The 27,691-nt window shown below is 40.5% G+C and overlaps 1 gene segment (V, D, J or C); it reads right to left on the bottom strand.

Moving 5' to 3' along the window:
- LOC121438423 overlaps positions 1 to 27,691 on the bottom strand; it is a 359,365-nt gene that overhangs the window by 11,471 nt on the left and 320,203 nt on the right. The window contains 1 exon segment of the C gene segment in view: positions 211 to 262. Within this exon segment, the coding sequence occupies positions 211 to 262 (52 nt within the window).

Raw genomic sequence — 27,691 nt, forward strand, 5'->3', positions numbered from 1 at the left:
AAGAGTGGCTGGGATCCCCATAGACCCCTGACTGTAAAGTCTGGGAGCTGAAGGTGATTGCCTGTGTCAGCCAGGGCCCATGAAGACCCTTCCTGACTCCCAGGTTGTCCCTAGTTTTTATGACCTGAAACTCAGATATACTCATTTCCCCCCACAAATGCAGCAAAATCTGTCTGAGTTGAGTAGAAAAGAGGGGCTGGAAGGACTCACCTGAGGAGACGGTGACCATGGTTCCTTGGCCCCAGTAATCGAAGTAGTCACACTGTCACAAGCCCCTCTAGTGGGTGTACACAAACCTCTATTCTTCCTCCCAAGCCACATTTCCTATGACTGCCACTGTCCCATAGGTTGAGGCCTCTGACTGCCTCTTATCCTGGGAGCAAAGACTCCACCTTACAGAAATACATCTGCAGGATGCTGAGTCTGCAGATGACTCAACTTGGGGAAATCTGTGAATATCTTCCCCAGATTCAGAATGCAGGATGCAGAAAGAAAGCCAGCTTACCCGAGGAGACGGTGACTAGGGTCCCCTGACCCCAGACAGCCAAACCGTTGCACAGGGACATGATCCCTACGGTTGCCCAAACAAAAACCTGACCCTCAATCTGGACTAACACAGATCATCTAGAGACCCCAGAGACTTGGCTGGTTGCCAGTCAGAGAAGGTGGGAGTGAACAGAGAGCTTACCTGAGGAGACGGTGACCAGGGTCCCCTGACCCCAGACATCGAAGTACCAGTAAGTAACACAGCCTGTGCTCTGCCTCTGCTCCTGTACTAAAACCTTCACAACAGCCAGACTTGGAATCCCAGTTCCCAGATGAGTTACTTACCTGAGGAGACGGTGACTAGGGTCCCCTGACCCCAGACATCTAAGTTCCAGCTACACAGCCTGTGCTCTGCCTCTGCTCCTGAACTAAAACCTTCACAACAGCCAGACTTGGAATCCCAGTTCCCAGATGAGTTACTTACCTGAGGAGACGGTGACTAGGGTCCCCTGACCCCAGACATCGAAGTAAACATAGACACAGTGAGGTAACCCTACATCTAGGGCCATAATAAAACCCAGCCCAAAGTCTCCTGGAGTCCTTAGGGGGCTCCAAACCCCAGAAACTTAGCTGTTTGGAGAGACCTCCACTTTAGCTCAGCTGAACGGGGCATGCTTGTAGGATGGTATCTTTTAGGCTAGAGTGAGCTAGCATACTGAGACTCTTTAAAGAGAGAAGAAAACAGGAGAAGGAGCAAAGAAAGGAGAGAGGAAGCCATGCCTACCCTGTACTCTTAGCAAATCTCACCTGCCTACCGCTGGCCTGGGATCCTCTCCCAAGTCCTTGGCAGAGTGCTGCCACCTTCAGCTGCCTGTGTTTTCTCATGCTTTCCTGCCCTAGGAGCCCAGGACCTGTCCGCAGCAGCTCTCTTTCCCTCCGCACTGTCTCCTGCCCTCCAGAACCTTACCCTCCCTCTCAGACCCACTCTTTTCTCTGTCAGCTTTCTCAAGCTCCCAGGCTGCCCCTAGGCAACTCCAAACAGAAGGTTTTTGTTGAACCATGAGTCACTGTGGTCCCAGTTAGCACTGTGGTTCTCTGCTCAGCCAAAACCTTGTACCAGCCACAGACCACAGGGACCTTGACTCTCAAACCTCACACTAGCCACAGAGTATGGAGATCCCAACCCCCAAACTGCCAGTCATCTCTCCTGTAAGGGGGGGGGGGCAATGATTTTTCTCAAAACAATTATTAAAGTTCAGGGGCAGATGTGAGCTGGGACCACCTCTATTTGTCACTCACCCGTATTTGAGTTGTTTATCAGCCATGGAGAAAGGTCTGTGATGGTGGAGGGGGGCACTGCCCCTCCCTGGGCAGCCCTAGAGGTACTTTATCCATGACTGGATACCTCTGAGGTGCACTTGGGTGCCTGTCAAGCACTCAGGCTGTCCTTTGCTTTCTGATCCGATTTGTACAACAGGAAAGTGACCTAAATTAAAGTCTAACGTGCCATGGCAATGGTCCTGAAGGAGCAGCATTGTTGGTGCGGTGTCACCCATGCCCAGAGAGGATGTGTCCCCTCTTAGTCTTCACCAGAGCTTCTGGTTCTCAGCAAGAGGTCTTAGCTGTTCTGGGTGGTACGGGGGAGCAGTTCAGTGCTCTAAGATAAAGTTCTTTGCCAGTGGTATTCTCCTGACCCGGGGGGGGGGGGATGGGTGGTGTAGATCCTAAGGTAGGGAAGAGTCTTTATTTTACATATATGAGTTTGTTCAGAGCTAGGCTCTATAGGTTAGCAGTGGGTGGCTAGGGAGTATAGAGGTTTGTAGCTCCAAGCTAGGCATAAGACCTAAGTAAGAACCTTGGGGACATAGATGGTACGGGACGATCAGGAGGGGAGGTGACCGTGGCCTGGGGACCTGGGATACAGGTGGGGTAGATGAACAGGAAAGGTGGTGTCTGACTTGGTGACCTGGTGACATGGGGAGGTGGGATGAGCTGGAGGGGGAGTGGGCCATAGCCTAGGATTTCCTGCTCAAGAGTGAGAGCCAGTAGAGGGCCAGCCTTTCTTGCTCTCTTGGCTGGGGTCCTGCTGTGTGGAGGAGTTCTAGGTCTTGGACCCTCAAGCCCCATCACTTCCCAGAATCTCTTTTCTCTCAAGTCTATCTAGGTGGTCTCTTAAAAGGAGAGGCGTAGGGCTGCCCCAGGTCTTCCAGGGAACACCTGCTCCTGCTGTAGTTCCTCAGTTTCTGATAAGGGAGTGGAAGATGTATTTAAGGACTTCCCAGTCTACAGTTTGAGCAGTCATAGGCTTTCTTTACTACTCACTGCAGAGGTCTAGCTAAACAATAGGCACTATTGCCTGCTTGGGTCTTAGTCACCTCCTGTGGCACAATATGCCTTATAGGCTGCAGTGTGACAAGATATGACATCCCAGGAGGAAGCTCTGGACCTTTCTGTCACCTCTCAGCTGTGCAGAGCTAGTGTGGATCACTACCACACAATAAATCCACCTATTTACAATTCTGCTTTCTGTGTGCCTCTTCCGCAGTATCCATGGTCTAAGTCTGAAGATTTCTGCTCTACGTACTATGGACATGTGCCAGGAAAAATACATAGTTGTTCTTGTTTGCTTCTCTGTTGCTATGATAAATATCACAACCAAAAGCAACTTGGGGAAGAAAGGATTTATTTCATCTTATAACTTAAAATCTATCACTTAGGGAAGTCAGGACAGAATCATAGGCAGAGATGAAACAAAAATCATGGAGGAATGCTGCTTATTTGCCTTGCTGCCTCTGGCTTGCTCAGCTATATTTCTTATATGGTCCAGGCCCAGCTGCCTAAGGATGGTACCACCCACAGTGAGCTTGGCCTTCCTACATTAGTTACCAGTCAAGAAAAGGCCCACAGACATTCCCCTAGATTAATGTGATGCAGGAAATTCCTTAATAGAGGTTTTTATCCTTCCAAGTGTGTCAAGTTGATAACCAGGATTAGTCATTATAGTGTTGTAGACATGTGCCCTAGAAATAGCCAGGTAAGGAAACTGGATCTGTACAATGAGATGGCCAGAGCTGGGCCTACTTGCTAGGGTTGAGTTGGTCTCCCAGCCTCTGCCTCATGGCTGGAGTCCTCTGGGACCCTATTCCAGGTACCCTATCTTGCCTACCCGTATTCTTTCAGATTCTGTTCTGACAGGTTTCACCCTGTCCTACCTTGCTTATTCAACTCCACACTTTAACACATTCTGTCCCAAGTACCTAGTTCTCGGCTTGAGTACTCTGAATGGGACTTGGAGCTCTGTTGAGGACTAGACATTCAGGTAGGTGGAAAAGTCACTCTGTACATTCATCTTATGTATGAGTCAGAGAAGGTTCATTGTAGAGCTTCTGAGAGCAGTTGGTGAGCTGTGGGTGCCCCTATGGGATGTGGAGATATGGGTTTGAAAGATGGTTAGACAACTCTGAGATTCCATCTTACATCTGTAAAAATGTCCAAGATCAAAAACACTGACGACAGCTTGTGTTAGAGAGAATGTGGGGTAAAGGGAACACTTCTGCATTGCTGGTGTATATGCAACCTGGTGTACCTGCTGTAGCCCCTTTGGATATCAGTATGGTGATTTCTCAGAAAAGTAGAAAACAACCTACCTCAGGACCCATCAATACCTCTTTTGGGTATATATCCAAAGGATGCTCAATCATACCATAAGGACATGTGTTCAGCTATGTTCACAGCAGCATTATTTGTCATAGCCAGAACCTGGAAACAACCTAAATGCCCCTTGACCAAAGAATGGATAAGGAAAAGGTGGTACATTTACACAATGGAGTACTACATAGCAGAAAAAAAAACCAATGATATCTTAAAATTTGCTGGCAAATGGATGGATCTAGAAAACATCATATCGAGTGAGGTAGCCCAGATCCAGAAAGAAAACTACCACATGCACTCACTCATAAGTGGCTTTTAGACATAAAGCAAAGAAAAACCAGCCTATAATTCACAATCCTAGAGAACCTAGCACAAAGCCCTGGTAACCTGTGGTTTACAGCCTGGAAGTTGCTCTCTGTGAAGGCTTTGGACCTGTCCATGGTCAGTACTCACCCACCTGAATCCAATCACCATCCAGATTACTCTTTGATCTTACATGGATTTCCCATCCACTGAGAAAGGTGGAAGGGGATGCTTGAACCTGCAGGATTCTGGCTGCACTCAGTGCTAGGTCCTGGATGGCCTACTGGTGCCTTGGATTCTTCAGCCTTTTTTTTTTTTAAACAGATGCAGATATCTTTAGTCCTGCAGGCAGCCACTGACAATGAAATCAACAGTTGAACAGTCTGAGAGCAGCAGTGCAGGAAGAAGAGAAGTGGAAGCAGAGAAGGCAAAGCTGATAAAATTCTGTAGACCATTGGTTTACACATGAGTTCATTGTCTTCAAGGTCAAGGATCTCTAATCCCTGACTAAGAGTTATAACACTGGCTATAGATAAGAGTCCTCATACTTGAATCCTGCATGAAGACTGCAGCTTTCCAGAGTGTTACATGCTGCTGCTTCTGTCTGTTTGCTGTTGTGTACTGACAGATGAAGAGTGAAAAGGAAGCTACCAGAGATCAATACTTGAAAAGTTTTTGGTCAACCTATGATTTCTATCTAGGTGGAACAGAATAATCTTCAGTCAATATTCTGTATTATACACAGCAATAAAATATGTCTTACATGTCAAATATACAAGCAAATTCATAAATATAATTGCATATTCATGTAAAACTTATCCAGTGAAGTTAGATTCAAGGAAAAAATCCTTAAGTTTGTACATGTGAAAAATGTATTTGAATACTAGTGTTATTGAGCACATAATTATTAGATCATGTCTTCTTTTTTATAAGGATGCATAGGCATTTACACAGTGTGTGTCTTAGGTTCTTATTGCTGTGATAAAACACTATGACCAAAGGCAATATGATGAGAAAAGGGTTTATTTTATCTTACAGCTCTCAGGTGACACTTCATCACTGAGGGAAGACAAAGCATGAGCCCGGAGGCAAAAACTGAAGCAGAAGGCACATAGGAATGCTGTTTCTTGCCTTGCCTTGCTCCTCATGATCTCCTTATACTGCATTTGATGACAACCAGAACTACCCAGGGGTGGTATAACACAGCTGCTCTCCTATATCAATCATTAACCAGGACAATACTCCCACAGACCTGTCAATGGGCCAATCTCAGTGAGGCATTTTCTCAATTGTGGTTCCCTCTTCTCAGATAATTTCAACTTGTGTCAAGTTGACATGAAAATATGCAGTATACTAGGCTAGATTAGTTTCCTCGAGACTGCTGTTATTTAGGGTCTTAGTTTGCTCATTTTGAAGTTTGATAACATTAATGAAACATGCTCATTACTGATTTGTAGAGACATTTCATTTACTTTTTAATAAATAAAACTTACCTGATGATCAGAGAGTAAAACAGCCCCACTGTGAGCCTTACAGATCATGCACTGGTAACACACACCTTTAATCCCAATAGCCACACTAGTTGCTGCTATAGAGATGAATATTTTGCATCAATATGGATCTTGGTTTATTGATACAAATTTAAGGTTCATTTTGTTATATGTATATTTCTTCTCTCGATTAAGGTATTGTGTTTGTGCAGCTCATTTAAAAATGTAATATATAATTAAGAAATAAGATTAATAGATAGTCATCTATAATAGTCAAGCTTGTAGTCATGTTAGCTAGGTTTTTTTAGATGTATATTTCTAGATGTATATTTCAGATGGATAGACATTCTTCAAACCTTTCAAAGACTATCAGAATATGGCACTTAAAATGTTTTAAGAACTTAGAACTTTTTAATGACAATGAGATATATCTGCTCCTGGCAACACCAATCTACTTCAAGAGGATGATAGGCATTGAAGAGGCTCCTTAAGGAGTTTGTTAGCAATTTGGGCAAAAAACTGCTCTTACCTGGACTGCTTGTTGGTATGCTGTATGAACTGGTCATGCAGGACCCACATAAAAATGATTGCTGAGCTTGCCTAAAGGTGAGACAGTCCTTCAGGGTTTCTACTTCATAAAGAGTCTGGCAGACATTTTATAAGATACAGAAGAAAGTGACTGATAAACTGCCAATAGAGGCGAAACAGTCTTTCAAATTTCCTGTTTTTTGGAAAAGTATGCCTAATACTATGAGCCTGTAGGCTGAAGATGGGTGCCTCAATGTTACAGAAGGTCTTTGGGTGACTGTCTAGGCAGTGAGATTTCTCTGTCATTTATAGAGTTTTGGAGGTTGCTTGCAATGCACTTTCTGCTAACTGTTAGGTAATATTATATCCTTCTATGGTCTTTGATGGAGTTGAAGAATAGATAGCTATAATTATATTTTTACTTTGTTATGATAAAAGATGAAGTATATATAAATATTCTAACTATAATTCTTGCTTGATACCTACCTGTTTTGTTATATGTAATTTTACTATGTGAAAACTAAAACCTTCCTTTTTAATTAGACAGAAAAGGGGAGATGATGTGGAATAGCCTTCTGTATATGTGTTGCTTTTATTGGTTAATAAAGCTGTTTTAGCCAATGGGTTAGTAGAGTAAAACCAGGCAGGAAATCTGAACAGAGTTATAGAATGAGAGCAGCAGAGTCAAAGAGATGCCAAGTAGCTGCTGAAGGAGAAAGATGCCAGCTGCCAGGTAGATCCTTATCAGTATGCTAGAGCTTCATGGTGATACACAGATAAATAGAAATGGGTTAATTTAAGATGTAAGAGTTAGCTAAAAAATTTCCTGAGCTATTGACCAAACAGTGTTGTAATTAATATAGTTTCTGTGTTATTATTTGGGTTTGGGTGGCCGAGAAATGAGTGAGCAATTTCCAACTACAAAATGGTGCCAAATGTGTAGCCAGAGGTTTTGGTTTTGTTTTCACATGAAGTTCGAGGCTGGGGATTCATTCATTAAGAAAAATAATATTTGATCAAGGAAGACCCCATCAAAAGACTCCAATAGGAGCAGATGGCCCAGATGACCCAATGTTTCACAGCTTCTTGTTGCAGTTTTCTCTGATTCTACATCCAGAACAGCTTCAAATCTGATGGCTGAGAGGATCCAGCCTCACAAAATACTCCAGTCAGGAATTTACCATAATCCTAAATTTTCTTTGAGTCCCCATAAGATTATCAGTGCCCCCAATCAGCAGGAAGTAGCCTAGAGAAACCATGCCCACATTTTCAAAAAATTGATTATGACTATTTGTCATTGTTTAGGGGTGTTGTTTAGGGTATAAGTTATTAATAGTAATATAAGGAAAAAAGCTAAACAAAGGAAATTAGATTTAAGGTTCTTGGTTTGAAAAGAAAAAAGTGGATATAGGTATGATCTTGTTTTGAAAAAAAGGAGCAGATATAGATATGATCAGATAAAAAGGTAGATTATTGAATATACTTTTGAAAAGCAACTATTAGTTTTAAATGTTTTACATTGGATTGGGCTTTTATATATTGTGTACAAATTTTGTATATTGAAACAAATTTGATATTAAGTTTTAAAAAACACACTGCACATACAATTCTAATCTTGTTCAAGGTATTATTCCTATACAGCTTGTTTAACAACGTAATGCAAATCTCTAGTCCTAAAATTACTACTAACTGTTTAGGATAGTAAGGAAATATAGGTTAGTAGTTAATCACCTAGTATAATCACTTGTAGTCACATTAGGTATGTTTTCAAGGTCAAACAAAGATATATTTTAGATATGTCATCTTCAAACACTTCAGAGATCTACAGAATATGGCATTTAAGATGTTTTAATAACTTAGGCTCTTTTTTTTTAAAATGTCAATGAGACAGATCTGCTCCTGGCAGCATCAATCTACTTCAGGGAAGATACTGGGCATTAAAGAAACTCCACATGGAGTTTACATTTTTTTGTGGCAAAAGTAAGCCACTGGGCAAGTAAATGCCCTTGCTTCAACTGCTGACAGTATGATGTCCTAATTGGACAAGCAGGATACAAAAGAAAGTGATTTCCAAACATTGTCAAGACAAGGAGGGACAACCCTTCACAATATTTTGCTTCACAGAAAAGTCTGTTGGATATACTAGGCCTGTAAGGCCAAATATTGATGTCATAACATTGCAGTGGAACTTTAGAAGACTGTCTAGACAGCCAACTGTTTCTGTCATTACTCACAATTTTTGGAAGTCACTTGCCTGTACTTTCTGCTTACTCAGTTAATATTATTTCTTTCTTTGGTTTCTGAGGTAGTTGAAGACTAGTTAGTTATAGTTATAGTCTCTCTTGTTTATGAGACACAGAAAAGAAACTTACCAAAGAAATGTAAAGTATATAAGGTTGAGAGATATCAAAAGATAATTTTGGATTTTAATGCAAGTTGGGGTAGAAAGCAAATTAGGTACAAAATTTTGATTTCACCAAGATAAAATAGATATGGGGTATTTTCTCTAAATTTGTCAAATGTAATGGACTAGACATTTTTGATGTATTTATTGCCTATATATTGCATATAGTTATTGTACTTATTGTATATAGTTTTTCTTGTATTAGTTATAGCTTCCTTTTAATTTTAGACAAAAAGGGAAATGTAGTAGCATTTCATTTATATTTTAATAAATAAAGCTTGCTAGAAGATTAGAGAGTAAAACAACCCCACTGGTCAGCCTTACAAACCTGACAGTGGGAACACATCTTGCTCTAGTGCTGATGTGACCCAAGAGGTGAGTCAGCGGCCATAGGGCTGGGCAGCTGGATACCCCACTCTCTGGGACCTCTCCAGAAGGACAAAACCCAGGGGCCCTTTCCCAACTCCCTCGTCTGTTCTAGCCAGCTAACAGGGAGTTTTCCTGTCGCTGGGCTATCCCCCAACCCACCTGGCCCCCAATCCTGCCTTATCACCTGTGAGCTTTCTCCAATACTGAGATGACCTAAAAGAGGGTACACCAAGAAAAACTCTCAAGTACTCAGACAGCCACAGCAAGAATTGGACCAAGATGCCAAGACACTGTCAGGCTCATATGAAAGAAGAGATGGGTAGGCGCCAATGCAAGAATTCCTCCAACATCCTAAAAAGCAACAGAGTAACACCAGAACCCAGTGGGCACACAACAGGAAGATTTGATCATCCTAACCCAGAAGAAGTAGAAGAAAATGACTTTAAACGTAACTTTATGAAAATGATAGAGACCTTTAAAGAGGAAGAGAAAAACGCTGTTAAAGAAATGGAAGAGAAGACAAACAAAAAGTTGGAAGAAATTAATAAATCCCTCAAAGATACCCAAGAAAACCAAGAAAAAAAAACAATCAAACAGGAAAAGGACACATTACAAGACTTGAAGATTGAAATAGAGGTAATAAAACACAAACCGAGGGAATTCTGGATATGGAAAATCTGGGTAAATGAGTCCGAACTACAGAGACAAGTATAACCAACAGAATATAAGAGATAGAAGAAAGAATCTCAGGTGCTGAAGATACCATAGAGGAAATAGACTCATTGGTCAAAGAAAACATTAAATCCAACAAATTCTTAACACAAAACATCCAGGAAATCTAGACATCATGAAAAGACCAAACTTAAGAATAATAGGGGTAGAAGAGGGAGAATTCCAGCTCAAAGGCACACAAAAATATATTTAACACAATTATAGAAGAAAACTTTCCTAACCTAAAGAAGGATATCCTTATGAAGGTACAAGAAGCTTATAGATCACCAAATAGACTGGATCAAAAAAAAAAAGCCAAAAAAAACCAAAAAAACAAAAAGCGATCCTCTACCCATATAATAATCAAAACACAAAACATACAGAATAAAGAATATTAAGAGGTGCAAAGGAAAAAGGTCAAGTAACATATAGGTAAATCAATCAGAACTACACCTGACTTCTCAATGGAAACCATGAAAGCCAGAAGTTCCTGGATACATGTGCTACAAACACCAAGTGACCATGGATGCAACCTAGACTACTATACCTAGCAAAGCTTTCTTTCACCATCGATGGAGAAAACAAGATATTCCATGACAAAAACATATTTAAAGATACGTATCCACAAACAGCCTTACAGGAAGTACTAGGAGGAAAACCTCAACCCAAGGAAGCTAACTACATCCACAATAGCACAGATATCTGATAACCCCTCATCAGTATAACCCAAAGAGGGGAAACACACAAACACTACCACAAAAAAATAACTGGAGTTAACAACCACTGGTCATTAATATCTTATAATAACAATGGACTCAATTCACCTATAAAAAGACACAGGTTCTCCTTATTTAGCTTCTCTAGGATCACTAATTATAGGCTTAATGTCCTTTGTTTATGGCTAGAAACCAAATATGAGTGAGGACATCCCATGTTCCTCTTTTTGGGTCTGGCTTACCTCACTCAGGATAGTGTTTTCTATTTCCATCCATTTGTATGCAAAATTCAAGAAGTCCTTGTTTTTTACTGCTGAGTAATACTCTAATATGTATATATTCCATACTTTCTTCATCCATTCTTCTGTTGAAGGGCATCTAGGTTGTTTCCAGGTTCTGGCTATTACAAACAATGCTGCCATGAACATAGTTGAGCATATACTTTTGTTGTATGATAGGGCCTCTCTTGGGTATATTCCCAAGAGTGGTATTACTGGATCCAGGGGTAGGTTGATCCCGAATTTCCTGAGAAACTGAAACACTGATTTCCAAAGTGGTTGCACAAGTTTGCATTCCCACCAGCAATGGGTGAGTGTACCCCTTTCTCCACAACCTCTCCAGCAAAGGCTATCATTGGTGTTTTTTATTTTAACCATTCTGACAGGTGTAAGATGGTATCTTAAAGTTGTCTTGATTTGCATTTCCCTGATCGATAAGGAAGTTGAGCATGACCTTAAGTGTCTTTTGGCCATTTGAACTTCTTCTGTTGAGAATTCTCTGTTCAGCTCAGTGCCCCATTTTATAATTGGGTTGATTAGCCTTTTGCGGTCTAGTTTCTTGAGTTCTTTATATATTTTGGAGATCAGACCTTTGTCAGTTGCGGGGTTGGTGAAGATCTTCTCCCAGTCAGTGGGTTGCCTTTTTGTCTTAGTGACAGTGTCCTTTGCTTTACAGAAGCTTCTCAGTCTCAGGAGGTTCCATTTATTCAATGATGCCCTTAGTGTCTGTGCTGCTGGTGTTATACGTAGGAAGTGGTCTCCTGTGCCCACGTGCTGTAGAGTACTTCCCACTTTCTCTTCTATCAGGTTCAGTGTGTTCGAACTGATATTGAGGTCTTTAATCCATTTGGACTTGAGTTTTGTGCATGGTGATAGATATGGATCTATTTTCATTCTTCTACAGATTGACATCCAGTTTTGCCAGCACAATTTGTTGAAGATGCTCTCTTTTTTCCATTGTATAGTTTTAGCTCCTTTATCGAAAATCAGGTGTTCATAGGTTTGTGGGTTAATGTCAGGGTCTTCTATTCGATTCCATTGGTCGACTTCTCTGTTTTTATGCCAATACCAAGCTGTTTTCAATACTGTAGCTTTGTAATAGAGTTTGAAGTCAGGGATGGTAATGCCTCCAGAAGATCCTTTATTGTATAAGATTGTTTTGGCTATCCTGGGTTTTTTGTTTTTCCATATAAAGTTGATTATTGTCTTCTCCAGATCTGTGAAGAATTTTGATGGGATTTTGATGGGGATTGCATTGAATCTATAGATTGCTTTTGGTAGAATTGCCATTTTTACTATGTTGATCCTCCCAATCCAAGAGCAAGGGAGGTCCTTCCATTTTCTGGTGTCTTCTTCAATTTCTTTCTTCAAAGACTTATAGTTCTTGTCAAATAGATCTTTCACTTCCTTGGTCAGAGTTACCCCAAGATATTTTATGCTATTTGTGGCTATCATGAAAGGTGATCCTTCTCTGATTTCCCTCTCTGCTTCCTTATCCTTAGTGTATAGGAAGGCCACTGATTTTTTTGGAGTTGATCTTGTATCCTGCCACATTACTAAAGGTGTTTATCAGCTGTAGAATTTCTTTGGTAGAATTTTTGGGGTCGCTTATGTATACTATCATATCATCTGCAAATAACGAAAGCTTAACTTCTTCCTTTCCAATACGAATCCCCTTGATCTCCTTATGTTGTCTTATTGCTATTGCTAGAACTTCAAGCACTATGTTGAAGAGGTATGGAGAGAGTGGACAACCTTGTCGTGTTCCTGATTTTAGTGGGATGGCTTTGAGTTTTTCTCCGTTTAATTTAATGTTAGCTGTTGGCTAACTGTAAATAGCTTTTATATTTAGGTAGGACCCTTGTATCCCTATTCTCTCCAAGACCTTTATCATAAAGGGATGTTGAATTTTGTCGAATGCTTTTTCAGCATCTAATGAAATGATCATATGTTTTTTTTCTTTCAGTTTATTTATATGGTGGATTACATTGATAGATTTGCATATGTTGAACCATCCCTGCATCTCTGGGATGAAGCCTACTTGATCATAATAGATAATTTTTCTTATGTGTTCTTGGATTCGGTTTGCCAGTATTTTATTGAGAATTTTTGCATCGATGTTCATGAGTGAGATAGGTCTGTAATTCTCTTTCTTGGTTGGATATTTTTGTGGTTTTGGTATCAGGGTAACTGTAGCTTCATAAAAGGAATTTGGCAATGACTCCTCTGTTTCTAAATTGTGAAATACATTAAGGAGTATAGGTATTAGTTCTTCTTGCAAGTTCTGGTAGAATTCTGCATTGAAACCATCTGGTCCTGGGCTTTTTTTTCGAAGGGAGATTTTTGATAACCGTTTCTAATTCTTCGTGAGTAACCGGTCTATTTAGATCATTCACTTGGTCTTGGTTTAGCTTTGGAATATGGTACTTATTTAAAAAAATGTCCATATCTTTTGTATTTACCAGTTTTGTGGCATACAGGCTTTTGTAGTAAGATCTAATGATTCTCTGAATTTCCTCTGTGTCTGTGGTTATGTCCCCCTTTTCATTTCTGATCTTATTTATTTGCGTGTTCTCTCTCTGTCGTTTAATTAGTTTGGACAGGGGTTTGTCGATCTTGTTGATTTTCTCCAAGAACCAGCTTTATGTTTCATTGATTCTTTGGATTGTTTTCTGTGTTTCTATTTTGTTGATTTCAGCCCTCAGTTTGATTATTTCCAGTCTTCTACTTCTCCTGGGTGCGTCTGCTTCTTTTTTTTTTTCTAGAGCTTTCAGGTGTGTTGTTAAGTCCCCAATGTATGCATTCTCAGTTTTCTTTAAGTGGGCACTTAGTGCTATGAACTTTCCTCTTAGCACTGCTTTCATTGTGTCCCATAGGTTTGAGTATGTTGTCCCTTTATTTTCATTAAATTCAAGGAAGACTTTAATTTCTTTCTTGATTTCTTCCTTGACCCAGGTGTGGTTCAGTAGTTGACTGTTCAGTTTCCATGAGTTTGTCGGTTGTTTGGGGGTAGCGTGGTTGTTGCCTTCTAACTTTAATCCGTGGTGATCCGATAAGACACAGGTGGACACTGATTTTTTTTGTATCTGTGAAGGTTTCCTTTGTTTCCGAGTATGTGGTCAATTTTTGAGAAGGTTCCATGAGCTGCAGAGAAGAAGGTATATTCTTTCCTATTTGGGTGGAATGTTCTATAGATGTCTGTTAAGTCCATTTGCTTCATTACCTCCAATAATTCTCTTAATTCTCTATTAGGTTTCTGCCTGATTGACCTGTCCCTTGGAGAGAGAGGTGTGTTGAAGTCTCCTACTACTAGTGTGTGTGGTTTGATGTCTGCCTTGAGTTCTAGTAATATTTCCTTTACATAAGTAGGTGCTTTTATATTGGGGGCTGTAGATATTCAGGATTGAGACATCATCCTGATGAATTGTTCCTGTTATGAGTATAAAGTGACCATCTCTGTCTCTTCTGATTGATTTTAGTTTGAAGTCAGTTTAGTTAGAAATTAGTATGGCCACACCTGCTTTTTTCTTAGGACCATTTGCTTGAAACACCTTTTCCCAACCCTTTACTCTGAGTAGGTGCCTGTCTTTGTGGTTGAGATGTGTTTCTTGCAAACAGCAGAATGTTGGATCCTGTTTTCGTATCCAATCTTTTAGCCTGTGCCTTTTTATAGGTGAATTGAGCCCATTAATATTAAGTGATATTAATGACCAGTGGTTGTTTACTCCGGTTATTCTTATTGCTTTTGGTAGTTGAGATTGTGTGTCCCCCTTCTTTGAGATGTGCTGGTGAAGGGTCACTAGATGCCTGGGTTATTGTAGGCAGTGTTGGCAGTGTTGGATTCCTTGGGTTGCGATTTTCCTTCTGTTACTTTCTGTAGGGCTGGATTTGTGGCTACGTATTGTTTAAATTTGTTCTTATCCTGGAATGTCTTGTTTTCTCCATTGATAATGAACGATAGCTTGGCCGGGTATAGTAGTTTGGGCTTGCATCCATGGTCTCTTAGCTTCTGCTGTACCTCTATCCAGGACCTTCTGGCTTTCATAGTTTCCATAGAGAAGTCAGGTGTAAGTCTGATAGGTTTACCTTTATAAGTTACTTGGCCTTTTTCCTTTGCGGCTCTTAATATTCTTTCTTTAACCTGCATATTTTGTGTTTTGATTATTATATGGCGAGGAGATGTTTTTCTTTGATCCAGTCTGTTTGGTGTTCTGTATGCTTCTTGAATATTTAAATGAATATCTTTCTTTAAGTTGGGAAAGTTTTCTTCCATAATTTTGTTGAAAATATTTTCTGGGCCTTTGAGCTGTGACTCTTCTCCTTCTTCTATTCCAATTATTCTTAGGTTTGGTTTTTTTTATTGTGTCCCATAGTTCCTGAATGTTTTGTGTTGAGAATTTGTTGGCTTTGCTGTTTTCTTTGATCCGTTCATTTATTTTCTCTATGGTGTCCTCAGCATCTGAGATTCTTTCTTCTAGCTCTTGTATTCTATTGATTATGCTTGTTTCTGTAGACTCTGCTTGTTGACCTAGCTTTTCCATATCCAGCTGGTCCTCAGTTTGTGTTTTCTTCCTTGCCTTCATTTCAGTTTTCAATTCTTGAACTGTTTCCATTACCTGTTTGATTGTTTTTTCTTGGTTTCCCAGGGTATCATGCACGTATTTACTCATTTCTTCAAACATTTTGTTATACTTCTCATCCATTTCTATAAGGGCATTTTTTACATGTTGTTTAATGGACTCTATTTCCCTCATAAATTCATTTTTTTCCACTTCTTCTGTGTTAGGTTGTTCAAATACTTCTGTTGTAAGATCATTGGGTTCTGGTGTTTTCATGTTGTTTTTCAGATAATTGGGTGAAGTCGTGCCTTGGTGCCTGCCCATCTCCTCCTATTGATCCTATCTAGTGGGTCTTTTAAAAACCAGATCAGGTTTCCCTGCTGGCCAAGGGCTCCGCTTACAAAATGCCCTCGTTCTGTTTCCTGGTTCCTGCCGCAGCCCAAGAACACTCTCACCCCTCCGAAGGGTCTTCAGGATCGGACCAGGCTCCCCGTGTGCCAGTGACCTGGCCAACCAAAGGCCTACCTCTTTGATTTAATTGTAGTAGGGCGATCTGCTCTCCTTATTGCATGCCCGTCCTCGCCTCTTGGGTCTGCCGCCGCGCCAGTCCCCCAAAGCCTCTTCTGAATGTGGTGTAGCTCCCCGCAGCGTCTGTCCGCCGCGCCGCCGCCTCCGTGCGTCTCTGGTGTTTTTTATTTTAGCTATTCTGACAGGTGTAAGATGGTATCTTAAAGTTGTCTTAATTTGCATTTCCCAGATCACTAAGGAAGTTGAGCATGACCTTAAGAGTCTTTTGGCCATTTGAACTTCTTCTGTTGAGAATTCTCTTTTCAGCTCAGTGCCCCATTTTATAATTGGGTTGATTAGCCATTTGCAGTCTAGTTTCTTGAGTTCTTTATATATTTTGGAGATCAGACCTTTGTCAGTTGCGGGGTTGGTGAAGATCTTCTCCCAGTCAGTGGGTTGCCTTTGTATCTTAGTGACAGTGTCCTTTGCTTTACAGAAGCTTTTCAGTCTCAGGAGGTCCCATTCATTCAATGAGGCCCTTAATGTCTGTGCTGCTGGTGTTATACGTAGGAAGTGGTCTCCTGTGCCCATGTGTTGTAGAGTACTTCCCACTTTCTCTTCTATCAGGTTCAGTGTGTTCGGACTAATATTGAGGTCTTTGATCCATTTGGACTTGAGTTTTGTGCATAGTGATACATATGGATCTATTTTCATTCTTCTACAGGTTGACATCCAGTTTTGCCAGCACAAGGAGAACCCAAAGAAAAACATATAGGCATCCTCCTGAATATTAACCTCCATCAGGTGATGAAAGGAGACAGAGACAGAGACCCAATTTGGAGCACCGGACAGAAATCTCAAGGTCCAAATCAGGAACAGAAGGAGAGAGAGTACGAGCATGGAACTCAGGACTGTGAGGGGTGCACCCACACACTGAGACAATGGGGATGTTCTATCGGGAACTCACCAAGGCCAGCTGGCCTGGGTCTGAAAAAGCATGGGATAAAACCGGACTTGCTGAACATAGCGGACAATGAGGACTACTGAGAACTCAAGAACAATGGCAATGGGTTTTTGATCCTACTGCACGTAGGCTTTGTGGCTTTGTGGGAGCCTAGGCAGTTTGGATGTTCACCTTACTAGACCTGGATGGAGGTGGGTGGTCCTTGGACTTCCCACTGGGCAGGGAACCCTGATAGCTCTATGGACTGACAAGGGAGGGGAACTTGATTGGTGGAGGGGGAGGGAAATGAGAGGAGGTGGCGGGGAAGAGACAGAAATCTTAAATAAATAAACAGAAAAAAAGACACAGGTTAAGAGAATGGATACTAAAACAGGGTCCAGCATTCTGCTGTTTACAAGAAACACACCTTATCCTCAAAACAGACACTACCTCAGAGTAAAGAGTTGGGAGAAGGTTTTCCAATCAAATGAACCTAAGAAACAAGTGGGTGTGGCTAAACTAATATCTAACAAAATTGATTTCAGACTAAAATCAATCAGAAGAGATGCAGAAGGACACTTTATACTCTTAACAGGAACAATTAATCAAGATGAAGTCTCAATCCTGAATATCTATGTCCCTAATATAAAAGCACACACATATGTGAAAGAAACATTGCTGAAAGTTAAATCACACATCAAGTGCCACACACTAATAGTAAGAGATTTCCACACTCCTCTCTCAACAATGGACAGGTCAGCCATACAGAAACTTAACAGAGAAAAAAGAGAATGTCATGAATCAAACATGATGTTATGAATCTAACAGATGTCATGAATCAAATGGACTTAACATACATCTATAGAACCTTCCACCCAAATAGGAAAGAATATACCTTCTTCTCAGCACCTCATGGAACCTTCTCTAAAAGTGATGACATACTTGGTAACAAAGCAAACATCCACAGATACAAAAAAATAATTGGAGTAACCTCCTGCATCTTATCAGATCACCATGGAGTAAAGTTAGAATTTAGCAACAATACTACCCCCAGAAAGCCTACAAACTCATGGAAACTGAATAGTCAACTACTGACCACCCCTGGGTCAAGGAAGAAATAAAGAAAGAAATTAAAGTCTTTCTTGAATTCAATGAAAATGAAGGCACAACATATCCAAATCTATGGGACACTATGAAAGCGGTGCTACGAGTAAAGTTCATAGCACTAAGTACCTACATAAAGAAAATGGAGAGAGCTTACATTAGCAACTTAACGGCACACCTGAAAGCTCTAGGAAAAAAAAAGAAGCAGGCTCATGAAGGAAAAGCAGAAGACTGGAAATAATCAAACTGAGGGCTGAAATCAACAAAATAGAAACACAGCAAACAGTACAAAGATTCAATGAAACAAAGAACTGGTTCTTTGAGAAAATCAACAAAATTGACAAATCCTTATCCAAACTAATCAAAAGGCAGAGAGAGAGAGAGAGAGAGAGAGAGAGAGAGAGAGAGAGGGGCATCCAGATTAACAAAGTCAGAAATGAAAAGGGTGACATAACAGACACTGAGGAAATTCAGATAATCATTACATCTTCCTACAAAAACCTATACTACACAAAATTGGAAAATTTAAAAGAAATGAAAAAAATTTCTTTAGATAGGTACCATATACCAAAATTAAATTAAGATCAGGTGAGCAATTTAAATAGATCTATAAGCTGCAAGAAAATACCTGTCATCAAAAACCCCCCAACAAAAAAAAGCTTGGGCAGGATGGTTTTAGTGTAGAATTCTACCAAAACTTTCAAGTAGAGCTAATACCTATCCTCCTTAATGTGTTCCACATAATAGAAACAGAAGGGTTATTACCAAACTCTTTTTGTGAAGCTAAAGTTACCCTGACACCAAAACTGCACAAAGACTCAACCAAGAAAGAGAATTACAGACCACGCTCACTCATGAACATTGATGCAAAAATTCTCAATAAAATACTGGCAAACCGAATCCAAGAACACATTAGAAAAATTATCCAAAAAAAAATGATCCATTATTGATCAAGTAGGCTTCATCCCAGGGATGTAGGGCTGGTTCAACATACGCAAAACTATCAATGTAATCCATCATATAAATAAACTGAAAGATAAAAACCATATGATCATTTCATTAGATGTTGAAAAAGTGTTTGACAAAATTCAACACCCCTTCATGATAAAGGCCTTGAAGAGATTAGGAATACAAGGATTATATTTAAATATAAAAGCAATATACAAAAATCCAACAGCTAACATCAGATTAAATGGAGAAAAACTCAAAACAATTCCACTAAAATCAGGAACAAGACAAGGCTATCCACTCTCTCCATATCTCTTCAATATAGTGCTTGAAGTTCTAGCAATAGCAATAAGACTACATAAGAAGATCAAGAGGATTCAAAGTGGAAAGAAGAAGTCAAACTTTCATTATTTGCAGATGATATGATAGGGTACATAACTGACCCCAAAAACTCTACCTGAGAACTCCTACAGCTGATAAATAACTTTAGTGATGGTACAGGTTACAAGATCAACTACAAAAAAAAATCAGTAGCCCTCCTATGCACAAAGGATAAAGAAGCTGGGATGGAAATCAGAGAAACATCACCTTTCACAATAGCCACAAATAACATAAAATATCTTGGGTTAACACTTACCAAGGAATTGAAAGACCTATTTGACAAGAACTTTAAGTCTTTGAAGAAAGAAATTGAAGAAGATACCAGAATATGGAAATATCTCCCATGCTCTTGGACAGGTAGGATGAACATAGTAAAAATGGCAGTCCTACCAAAAGCAATCTACAAATTCACTACAATCCACATCCAAGTCCCAACAAGATTTTTCACAGACTTTGAAAGAACAATATCAACTTTATATGGAAAAACAAAAAACCCAGGATAGCCAAAAATAATCCTGTTCAATAAAGAAACTTCCAGAGACATTGCCATCCCTGACATCAAGCTCTATTACAGAGCTACAGTAATCAAAACAGCTTGATATTGGCCTAAAAACAGAGACATTGACCAACTGAATTGAATTGAAGACCCAGATACCTATGAACACCTGATTTTTCACAAAGAAGCTAAAATTATACAATGGAAAAAATAAAGCATCTTCAACAAATGGTGCTGAAATAACTGGATATCAACCTGTAGAAGAATGAAAATAGCCTTTTTCCCCACAGCCTGCCTGCAGCAAGCAGGGTGGGCCCTTTGTTTGCGAGCTAACCAAGCAGCACGGAGTTTCGATCTAGGCACCGAGTGAAACATCATTGTGGTGAGTGAGTGCTGCGGCAGCTGTGAACATAACTCAGCCCGCCTACACTTCCTGGCCATCCTATAGGGGCTATACTGCCCGATACCTCCTCTCTCTTCCTATCCCATACAGCTTACATCCAGATCCCCCCACCCCCTGTCTCCCTCCTTTCCTCCCTTCTTTGGCGGCATAGCGCCTCCCTGCTCAGCCTGCTCGGGCACTGGGACCGAACCCAAATCGGGAGGGCAAACGGGAGGGAGGTAGCTCCTTTGTCCCCACAGCCTGCCTGCAGCAAGCAGGGTGGGCCCTTTGTTTGCGAGCTAACCAAGCAGCAAGGAGATCCCATCTGGACACCAGGAGAAACATCACTGGGGAGTGACAACACTGGGAAGGTACAGCAGTGGGCAAGAAGACCTGATCCTGTGAGAGAAGATCCATAGGGGAGTATAGGGAGGAAGAGATGGGCAGATGCCAATGCAAGAATTCACCCAACAATCTGAAAAACAACACGAAACTACCAGAAGCCAGCGATTTCACAACAGGAGGACATGAACACCTTAATCAAGAAGAAGTAGAAAAACCTGACTTCATGAAAGTGATTGACTCCCTTAAACAGCATATAAAAAACGCCCTTACAGAAATGGATGAGAAGTATAACAGAAAGTTCGAGGAATTGAGTAAATCAGTGAATGATACCCTAGGAAACCAAGGAAAAACAAGCAGATAATGGAAACAGTTCATGACTTGAAAACTGAAATGGAGGCAAAGAAGAAAACACAAACAGAGGGCCGGCTGGACATGGAAAATCTAGGTAAATGAATGGAGACTACAGAAACAAGCATAACCAGCAGAATACAAGAGATAGAAGAAAGAATCTCAGATTCTGAGGATAACATAGAGAAAATAAACGCACTGATCAAAGAAAACAGCAAGTCCAACAAACTCTCATCACAAAACATTCAGGAAATATGGGACACAATAAAAAGACCAAACCTAAGAATAATTGGAGTAGAAGAAGGAGAAGAAGTGCAGCTCAATGGTCCAGAAAATATACTTAATAAAATTATAGAAGAAAACTTTTCCAACCTGAAGAAAGATGTACCAATGAAGGTTCAAGAAGCATACAGAACACCAAATAGGCTGGATCAAAAAAAAATCCCCTCACCATATAATAATCAAAACACAAAATATACAGAATAAAGAAAGAATATTAAGAGCCGCAAAGGAAAAAGGCCAAGTTACTTATAAAGGTAAACCTATCAGACTTACACCTGACTTCTCTATGGAAACTATGAAAGCCAGAAGGTCCTGGATAGATGTACTCCAAAAAATAAGAGACCATGGATGCAAGCCCAGCCAAGCTTTCATTCACTATAAATGGTGAAAACAAAATTTTCCAGGATAAAAACAATTTTAAACAATACGTAGCCACAAATCCAGCCTTACAGAAAATAATAGAAGGAAAATCACTAACCAAGGAGTCCAACAATGACCACAATAACTCAGTCATCTAGAGACCTTTCACCAGCGCAACTCAAAGAAGGGAAACACACAAACCCTACTATTAAAAAAGTGACCGGAGTTAACAAACACTGGTCATTAATATCACTTAATGTCAATGGGCTCAACTCACCTATAAAAAGGCACAGGCTAAGAGATTGGATACGAAAACAGGATCTAACATTCTGCTGTTTACAAGAAACACACCTCAACCACAAAGACAGGCACCTACTCAGAGTAAAGGGCTGGGAAAAGGCTTATCAAGCAAATGGACCTAAGAAACAAGCAGGGGTGGCCATACTAACTTCTAACAAAGTTGACTTCAAACTTAAATCAATCAGAAGAGATGGAGAGGGACATTTTATACTCATAACAGGAACAATTCATCAGGATGAAGTCTCAATCCTGAATATCTATGCCCCTAATATAAAAGCACCCACGTACGTAATAGAAACATTACTAAAACTCAAGGCAGCCATCAAACCGCACACACTAATAGTAGGAGACTTCAACACTCCTCTCTCACCAATGGACAGGTCAATCAGACAGAAACCTAACAGAGAAATTAGAGAATTAATGGAGGTAATGAATCAAATGGACTTAACAGACATCTATAGATTATTTCACCCAAAGAGGAAAGAATATACCTTCTTCTCTGCAGCTCATGGAAACTTCTCGAAAATTGACTACATACTCGGTAACAAAGCTAACTTACACAGTTACAAAAAAAATATTAGTAACCCCCTGTGTCTTATCAGATCACCATGGATTAAAGTTAGAATTCAACAACAATGCTACCCCCAGAAAGCCTACAAACTCCTGGAAACTGAACAGTCAACTAATGAACCATATCTGGATTAAGGAAGAAATAAATAAAGAAAGAAATTAAAGTCTTCCTTGAATTCAATGAAAATAAAGAAACAACATACTCGAACTTATGGGACACTATGAAAGCAGTCCTAAGAGGAAAGTTCATCGCACTAAGTGCCCACTTAAAGAAAACAGAGAAAGCACATATTGGAGACTTAACAGCCCACCTGAAAGCTCTGGAAAAAAAAGAAGCAGACTCACCAAGGAGGAGTAGAAGACTGGAAATAATCAAACTGAGGGCTGAAATCAACAAAATAGAAACACAGAAAACAATCCAAAGCATCAATGAAACAAAAGGTGGTTCCTGGAGAAAATCAACAAGATTGATAAACCCCTATCCAAACTAATCAAACGATAGAGAGAGAACACGCAAATTAATAAGATCAGAAATGAAAAGGGGGACATAACCACAGACACAGAGGAAATTCAGAGAATCATTAGATCTTACTACAAAAGCCTGTATGCCACAAAACTGGAAAATGTAAAAGAAATGGACACTTTTTTAGATAAATACCATTTACCAAAATTAAACCAGGACCAGGTGAACAATCTAAACAGACCTGTCAGTCGCGAAGAATTAGAAGTTGTTATCAAAAACCTCCCTACCAAAAAAGCCCAGGACCAGATGGTTTCAATGCGGAATTCTACCAGAACTTCCAAGAAGACCTAATACCTATACTCTTTAATGTATTCCACAATATAGAAACAGAACGGTCATTACCAAATTCCTTTTATGAAGCCACAATTACTCTGATACCAAAACCACTCAAAGACTCAACCAGGAAAGAGAACTACAGGCCAATCTCACTCATGAATATCGACGCAAAAATCCTCAACAAAATACTGGCAAATCGAATCCAAGAACACATCCGAAAAATTATCCATTATGATCAAGTAGGCTTCATTCCTCAGATGTAGGGCTGGTTCAACATACGCAAATCTATCAATGTAATCCAGCATATAAATAAAATGAAAGAAAAAAACCATATGATCATTTCATTAGATGCTGAAAAAGCATTTGACAAAATTCAACATACATTTATGTTAAAAGTCTTGGAGAGATTAGGGATACAAGGGTCATACCTAAATATAATAAAAGCTATATACAGCAAGCCGACAGCTAACATCAAATTAAACGGAGAGAAACTCAAAGCCATCCCACTTAACTCAGGAACACGGCAAGGCTGTCCACTCTCGCCATACCTCTTCAATATAGTGCTTGAAGTTCTAGCAATAGCAATAAGACAACATAATGGGATCAAGGGGATTCGAATTGGAAAGGAAGAAGTTAAACTTTCGTTATTTGCAGATGATATGATAGTGTACATAAGCGACCCCCAAAACTCCACCAAAGAACCTTTATAGTTGATAAACAGCTTTAGTAATGTGGCAGGATACAAGATCAACTCCAAAAAATCAGTCGCCCTCTTATACACAAAGGATATGGAAGCAGAGAGGGAAATCAGAGAAGCTTCACCATTCACGATAGCCACAAACAGCATAAAATATCTTGGGGTAAATCTAACCAAGGAAGTGAAAGATCTATTTGACAAGAACTTTAAGGCATTGAAGAAAGAAATTCAAGAGGATACCAAAAAATGGATGGACCTCCCTTGCTCTTGGATTGGGAGGATCAACATAGTAAAAATGGCAATTCTACCAATGGCAATATATAGATTCAATGCAATCCCCATCAAGATCCCAGCAAAATTCTTCACAGATCTGGAGAAGACAATAATCAACTTTATATGGAAAAACAAAAAACTCAGGATAGCCAAAACAATCCTATAGAATAAAGGATCTTCTGGAGGCATTACCATCCCTGACTTCAAACTCTATTACAGAGCTACAGTAATGAAAACAGTGTGGTACTGGCATAAAAACAGAGAAGTCGACCAATGGAATCGTATAGAAGACCCGGATTTTATCCCACAAACCTATGAACACCTGATTTTCGGTAAAGGAGCTAAAAGTATACAATGGAAGAAAGAAAGCCTCTTCAACAAATGGTGCTGGCACAACTGGATGTCAACCTGTAGAAGAATGAAAATAGACCCATATCTCTCACCGTGCACAAAACTCAAGTCCAAATGGATTAAAGACCTCAATATCAGCCTGAACACACTGAACCTGATAAAAGAGAAAGTGGGAAATACCCTACAACAGATGGGCACAGGAGATCGCTTCCTATGTATAACCCCAGAAGCACAGACATTAAGGGCAACATTGAATAAATGGGACCTACTTAAACTGAGAAGCTTCTGTAAAGCAAAGGACACTGTCACCAAGACAAAAAGGCAACCTACTGACTGGGAGAAGGTCTTCCGCAACCCCGCAACTAACAAAGGTCTGATCTCTAAAATATATAGAGAACTCAGGAAACTAGACTTTAAAATGCTAATTAACCCAATTAAAAATTACGGACACTGAACTGAACAGAGAATTCTCAGCAGAGGAAGTTCAAATGGCCGAAAGACATTTAAGGTCATGCTCAACCTCCTTAGCTATCAGGGAAATGCAAATCCAAACAACTTTGAGATATCATCTTACACCTGTCAGAATGGCTAAAATCAAAAACACCAATGATAGCCTTTGCTGGAGTGGCTGTGGAGGAAGGGGTACCCTCATCCATTGCTGGTGGGAATGCAATCTTGTGCAACCACTGTGGAAGTCAGTGTTTCGGTTTCTCAGGAAATTCGGGATCAACCTACCCTTGGACCCAGCATACCACTCCTGGGAATATACCCAAGAGATGCTCTATCATATGACAAAAGCATTTGTTCAACTATGTTCATAGCAGTATTATTTGTAATAGCCAGAACCTGGAAACAACCTAGATGCCCTTCAATGGAAGAATGGATGAAGGAAGTATGAAATATATACACACTAGAGTACTATGCTGTGGTAAAAAACAATGACTTCTCGAATTTTGCATGCAATTGGATGGAAATAGAAAACACTATCCTGAGTGAGGTAAGCCAGACCCAAAAAGATGAACATGGGATGTACTCGCTCATAATTGGTTTCTAGCCATAAATAAGGGTCACAGAGTCTACAATAGGTGAACCTAAAGAAGCTAAGTAAGAAGTTGAACCCAAGGAAAAACTATATGTTATCCTCTTGACTAAGGGAAGTAGACAAAATTGCCGGGGAGAAAATTGGTATTTTGGGGGTAAGGTGGGTTGGGGGTAAGGGGAGAGGGGGAGAGAAAAGGGAGAAGTGAAGAAGGGGGGACTTGGGGAAACAGGAGGATTGGGATAAAGGAAGGGTGGATAGGGCAGCATGGAACCACAATTCTTAGTTAAGGGAGCCAGTTTAGGGTGGGCAAGAGACTTGACCCTAGAGGGGCTCCCAGGTGCCCAAGCTGAGGTTCCCAGTTAGTTCCTTGGGCAGCTGAGGATAGGGAACCTGAAACGACCCTATCCTAGAGCAATACTGACGAATATCTTGCATATCATCATAGAACCTTCATCTGGTGATGGATGGAGATAGAGACAGAGACCCACACCGGAGCACTGGACTGAGCTCCCAAGGTCCCAATGAGGAGCAGAAGGAGGGAGAAGATGAGCGAAGAAGTAGGGACCACGAGGGGTGCACCCACCCACTGAGACAGTGGAGCTGATCTATTGGGAGCTCACCAAGGCCAGCTGGACTGTGACCGAAAAAGTTTGGGATAAAACTGGACTCTCTGAACATGGCGAACAATGAGGGCTGATGAGACGCCAAGTACAATGGCATGGGGTTTTGATCCTACTTCTTGTGCTGGCTTGTGGGAGCCTAGCCAGTTTGGATGTTCACCTTCCTAGATATGGACGGAGGGGGGAGGACCTAGGACCTACCACAGGGCAGGGAACCCGGACTGCTCTTTAGACTGGAGAGGGAGGGGGAGAGGAGTGGGAGGAGGGGGAGAAGGGTGGGAGGAGGGGGAGGGAAAGGGGAGGCTGGGAGGAGATGGAAACGTGTTTTTTTCTCCTTTTCTCAATTAAAAAAAATGTTGAATAAGGGTACAAGGGGAAGTAAATTAATAATGCTGAGAAGCCATAGCATAACTATATGGGATATATCAGAACTATTTTCTAATAAAATTAATGAATCTGTATTAATAAAAATAAAAATGATGAAAGGAGACAGAGACAGAGACCCACATTGGAGCACCGGACAGAAATCTCAAGGTCCAAATCAGGAGCAGAAGGAGAGAGAGCACGAGGAAGGAACTCAGGACCGCGAGGGATGCACCCACACACTGAGACAATGGGGATGTTCTATCGGGAACTCACCAAGGCCAGCTGGCCTGGGTCTGAAAAAGCATGGGATAAAACCGGACTTGCTGAACATAGCGGACAATGAGGACTGCTGAGAACTCAAGAACAATGGCAATGGGTTTTTGATCCTACTACACATACTGGCTTTGTGGGAGCCTAGGCAGTTTGGATGCTCACCTTACTAGACCTGGATGGAGGTGGGTGGTCCTTGGACTTCCCCCATGGCAGGGAACCGTGATTGCTCTTCGGGCTGATGAGGGAGGGGTACTTGATTGGGGGAGGGGGAGGGAAATGGGAGGCGGTGGTGGGGAAGAGGCAGAAATCTTTAATAAATAAATAAATAAAGCATAAAAAAAGAATGAAAACAAATCCATATCTATTGCCATGCATAAAACTCAGGTCCTAATGTATTAAAAACCTCAATATAAATCTGACCACATGGAACCTGATAGAAGAGAAAGTGGGAAGTAGCTTTCAATGCATGGGCACAGGATACCACATCCTAAATATAACCCCAGTAACACAGACAATAAGAACAACAATAACTAAATGGGACCTCCTGAAACTGAGAAGCTTATGTAAAGCAAAGGAGACAGTCAATAAGACAGAAAGGCAGCCTACTGAACGGGAAAAGATCTTCATCAACCTCACATCAGACAATGGACTGATCTCCAAATACATATAAAATGAACTCAAGAAATTAGACATTAAAATTCTAAATAACCCAATCAAAAATGGTGTACTGAACTAAACAGAGAATTATCAACAGGAGAATTTCAAATGGTCAAAAGATACTTAAGGACATGTTCAACTTCCTCTTCTAT

This window comes from Microtus oregoni, unplaced genomic scaffold, assembly GCF_018167655.1.
Source record: "Microtus oregoni isolate MIOR12 unplaced genomic scaffold, Mior012 000056F_ref0000123, whole genome shotgun sequence".
Taxonomy (NCBI): domain Eukaryota; kingdom Metazoa; phylum Chordata; class Mammalia; order Rodentia; family Cricetidae; genus Microtus; species Microtus oregoni.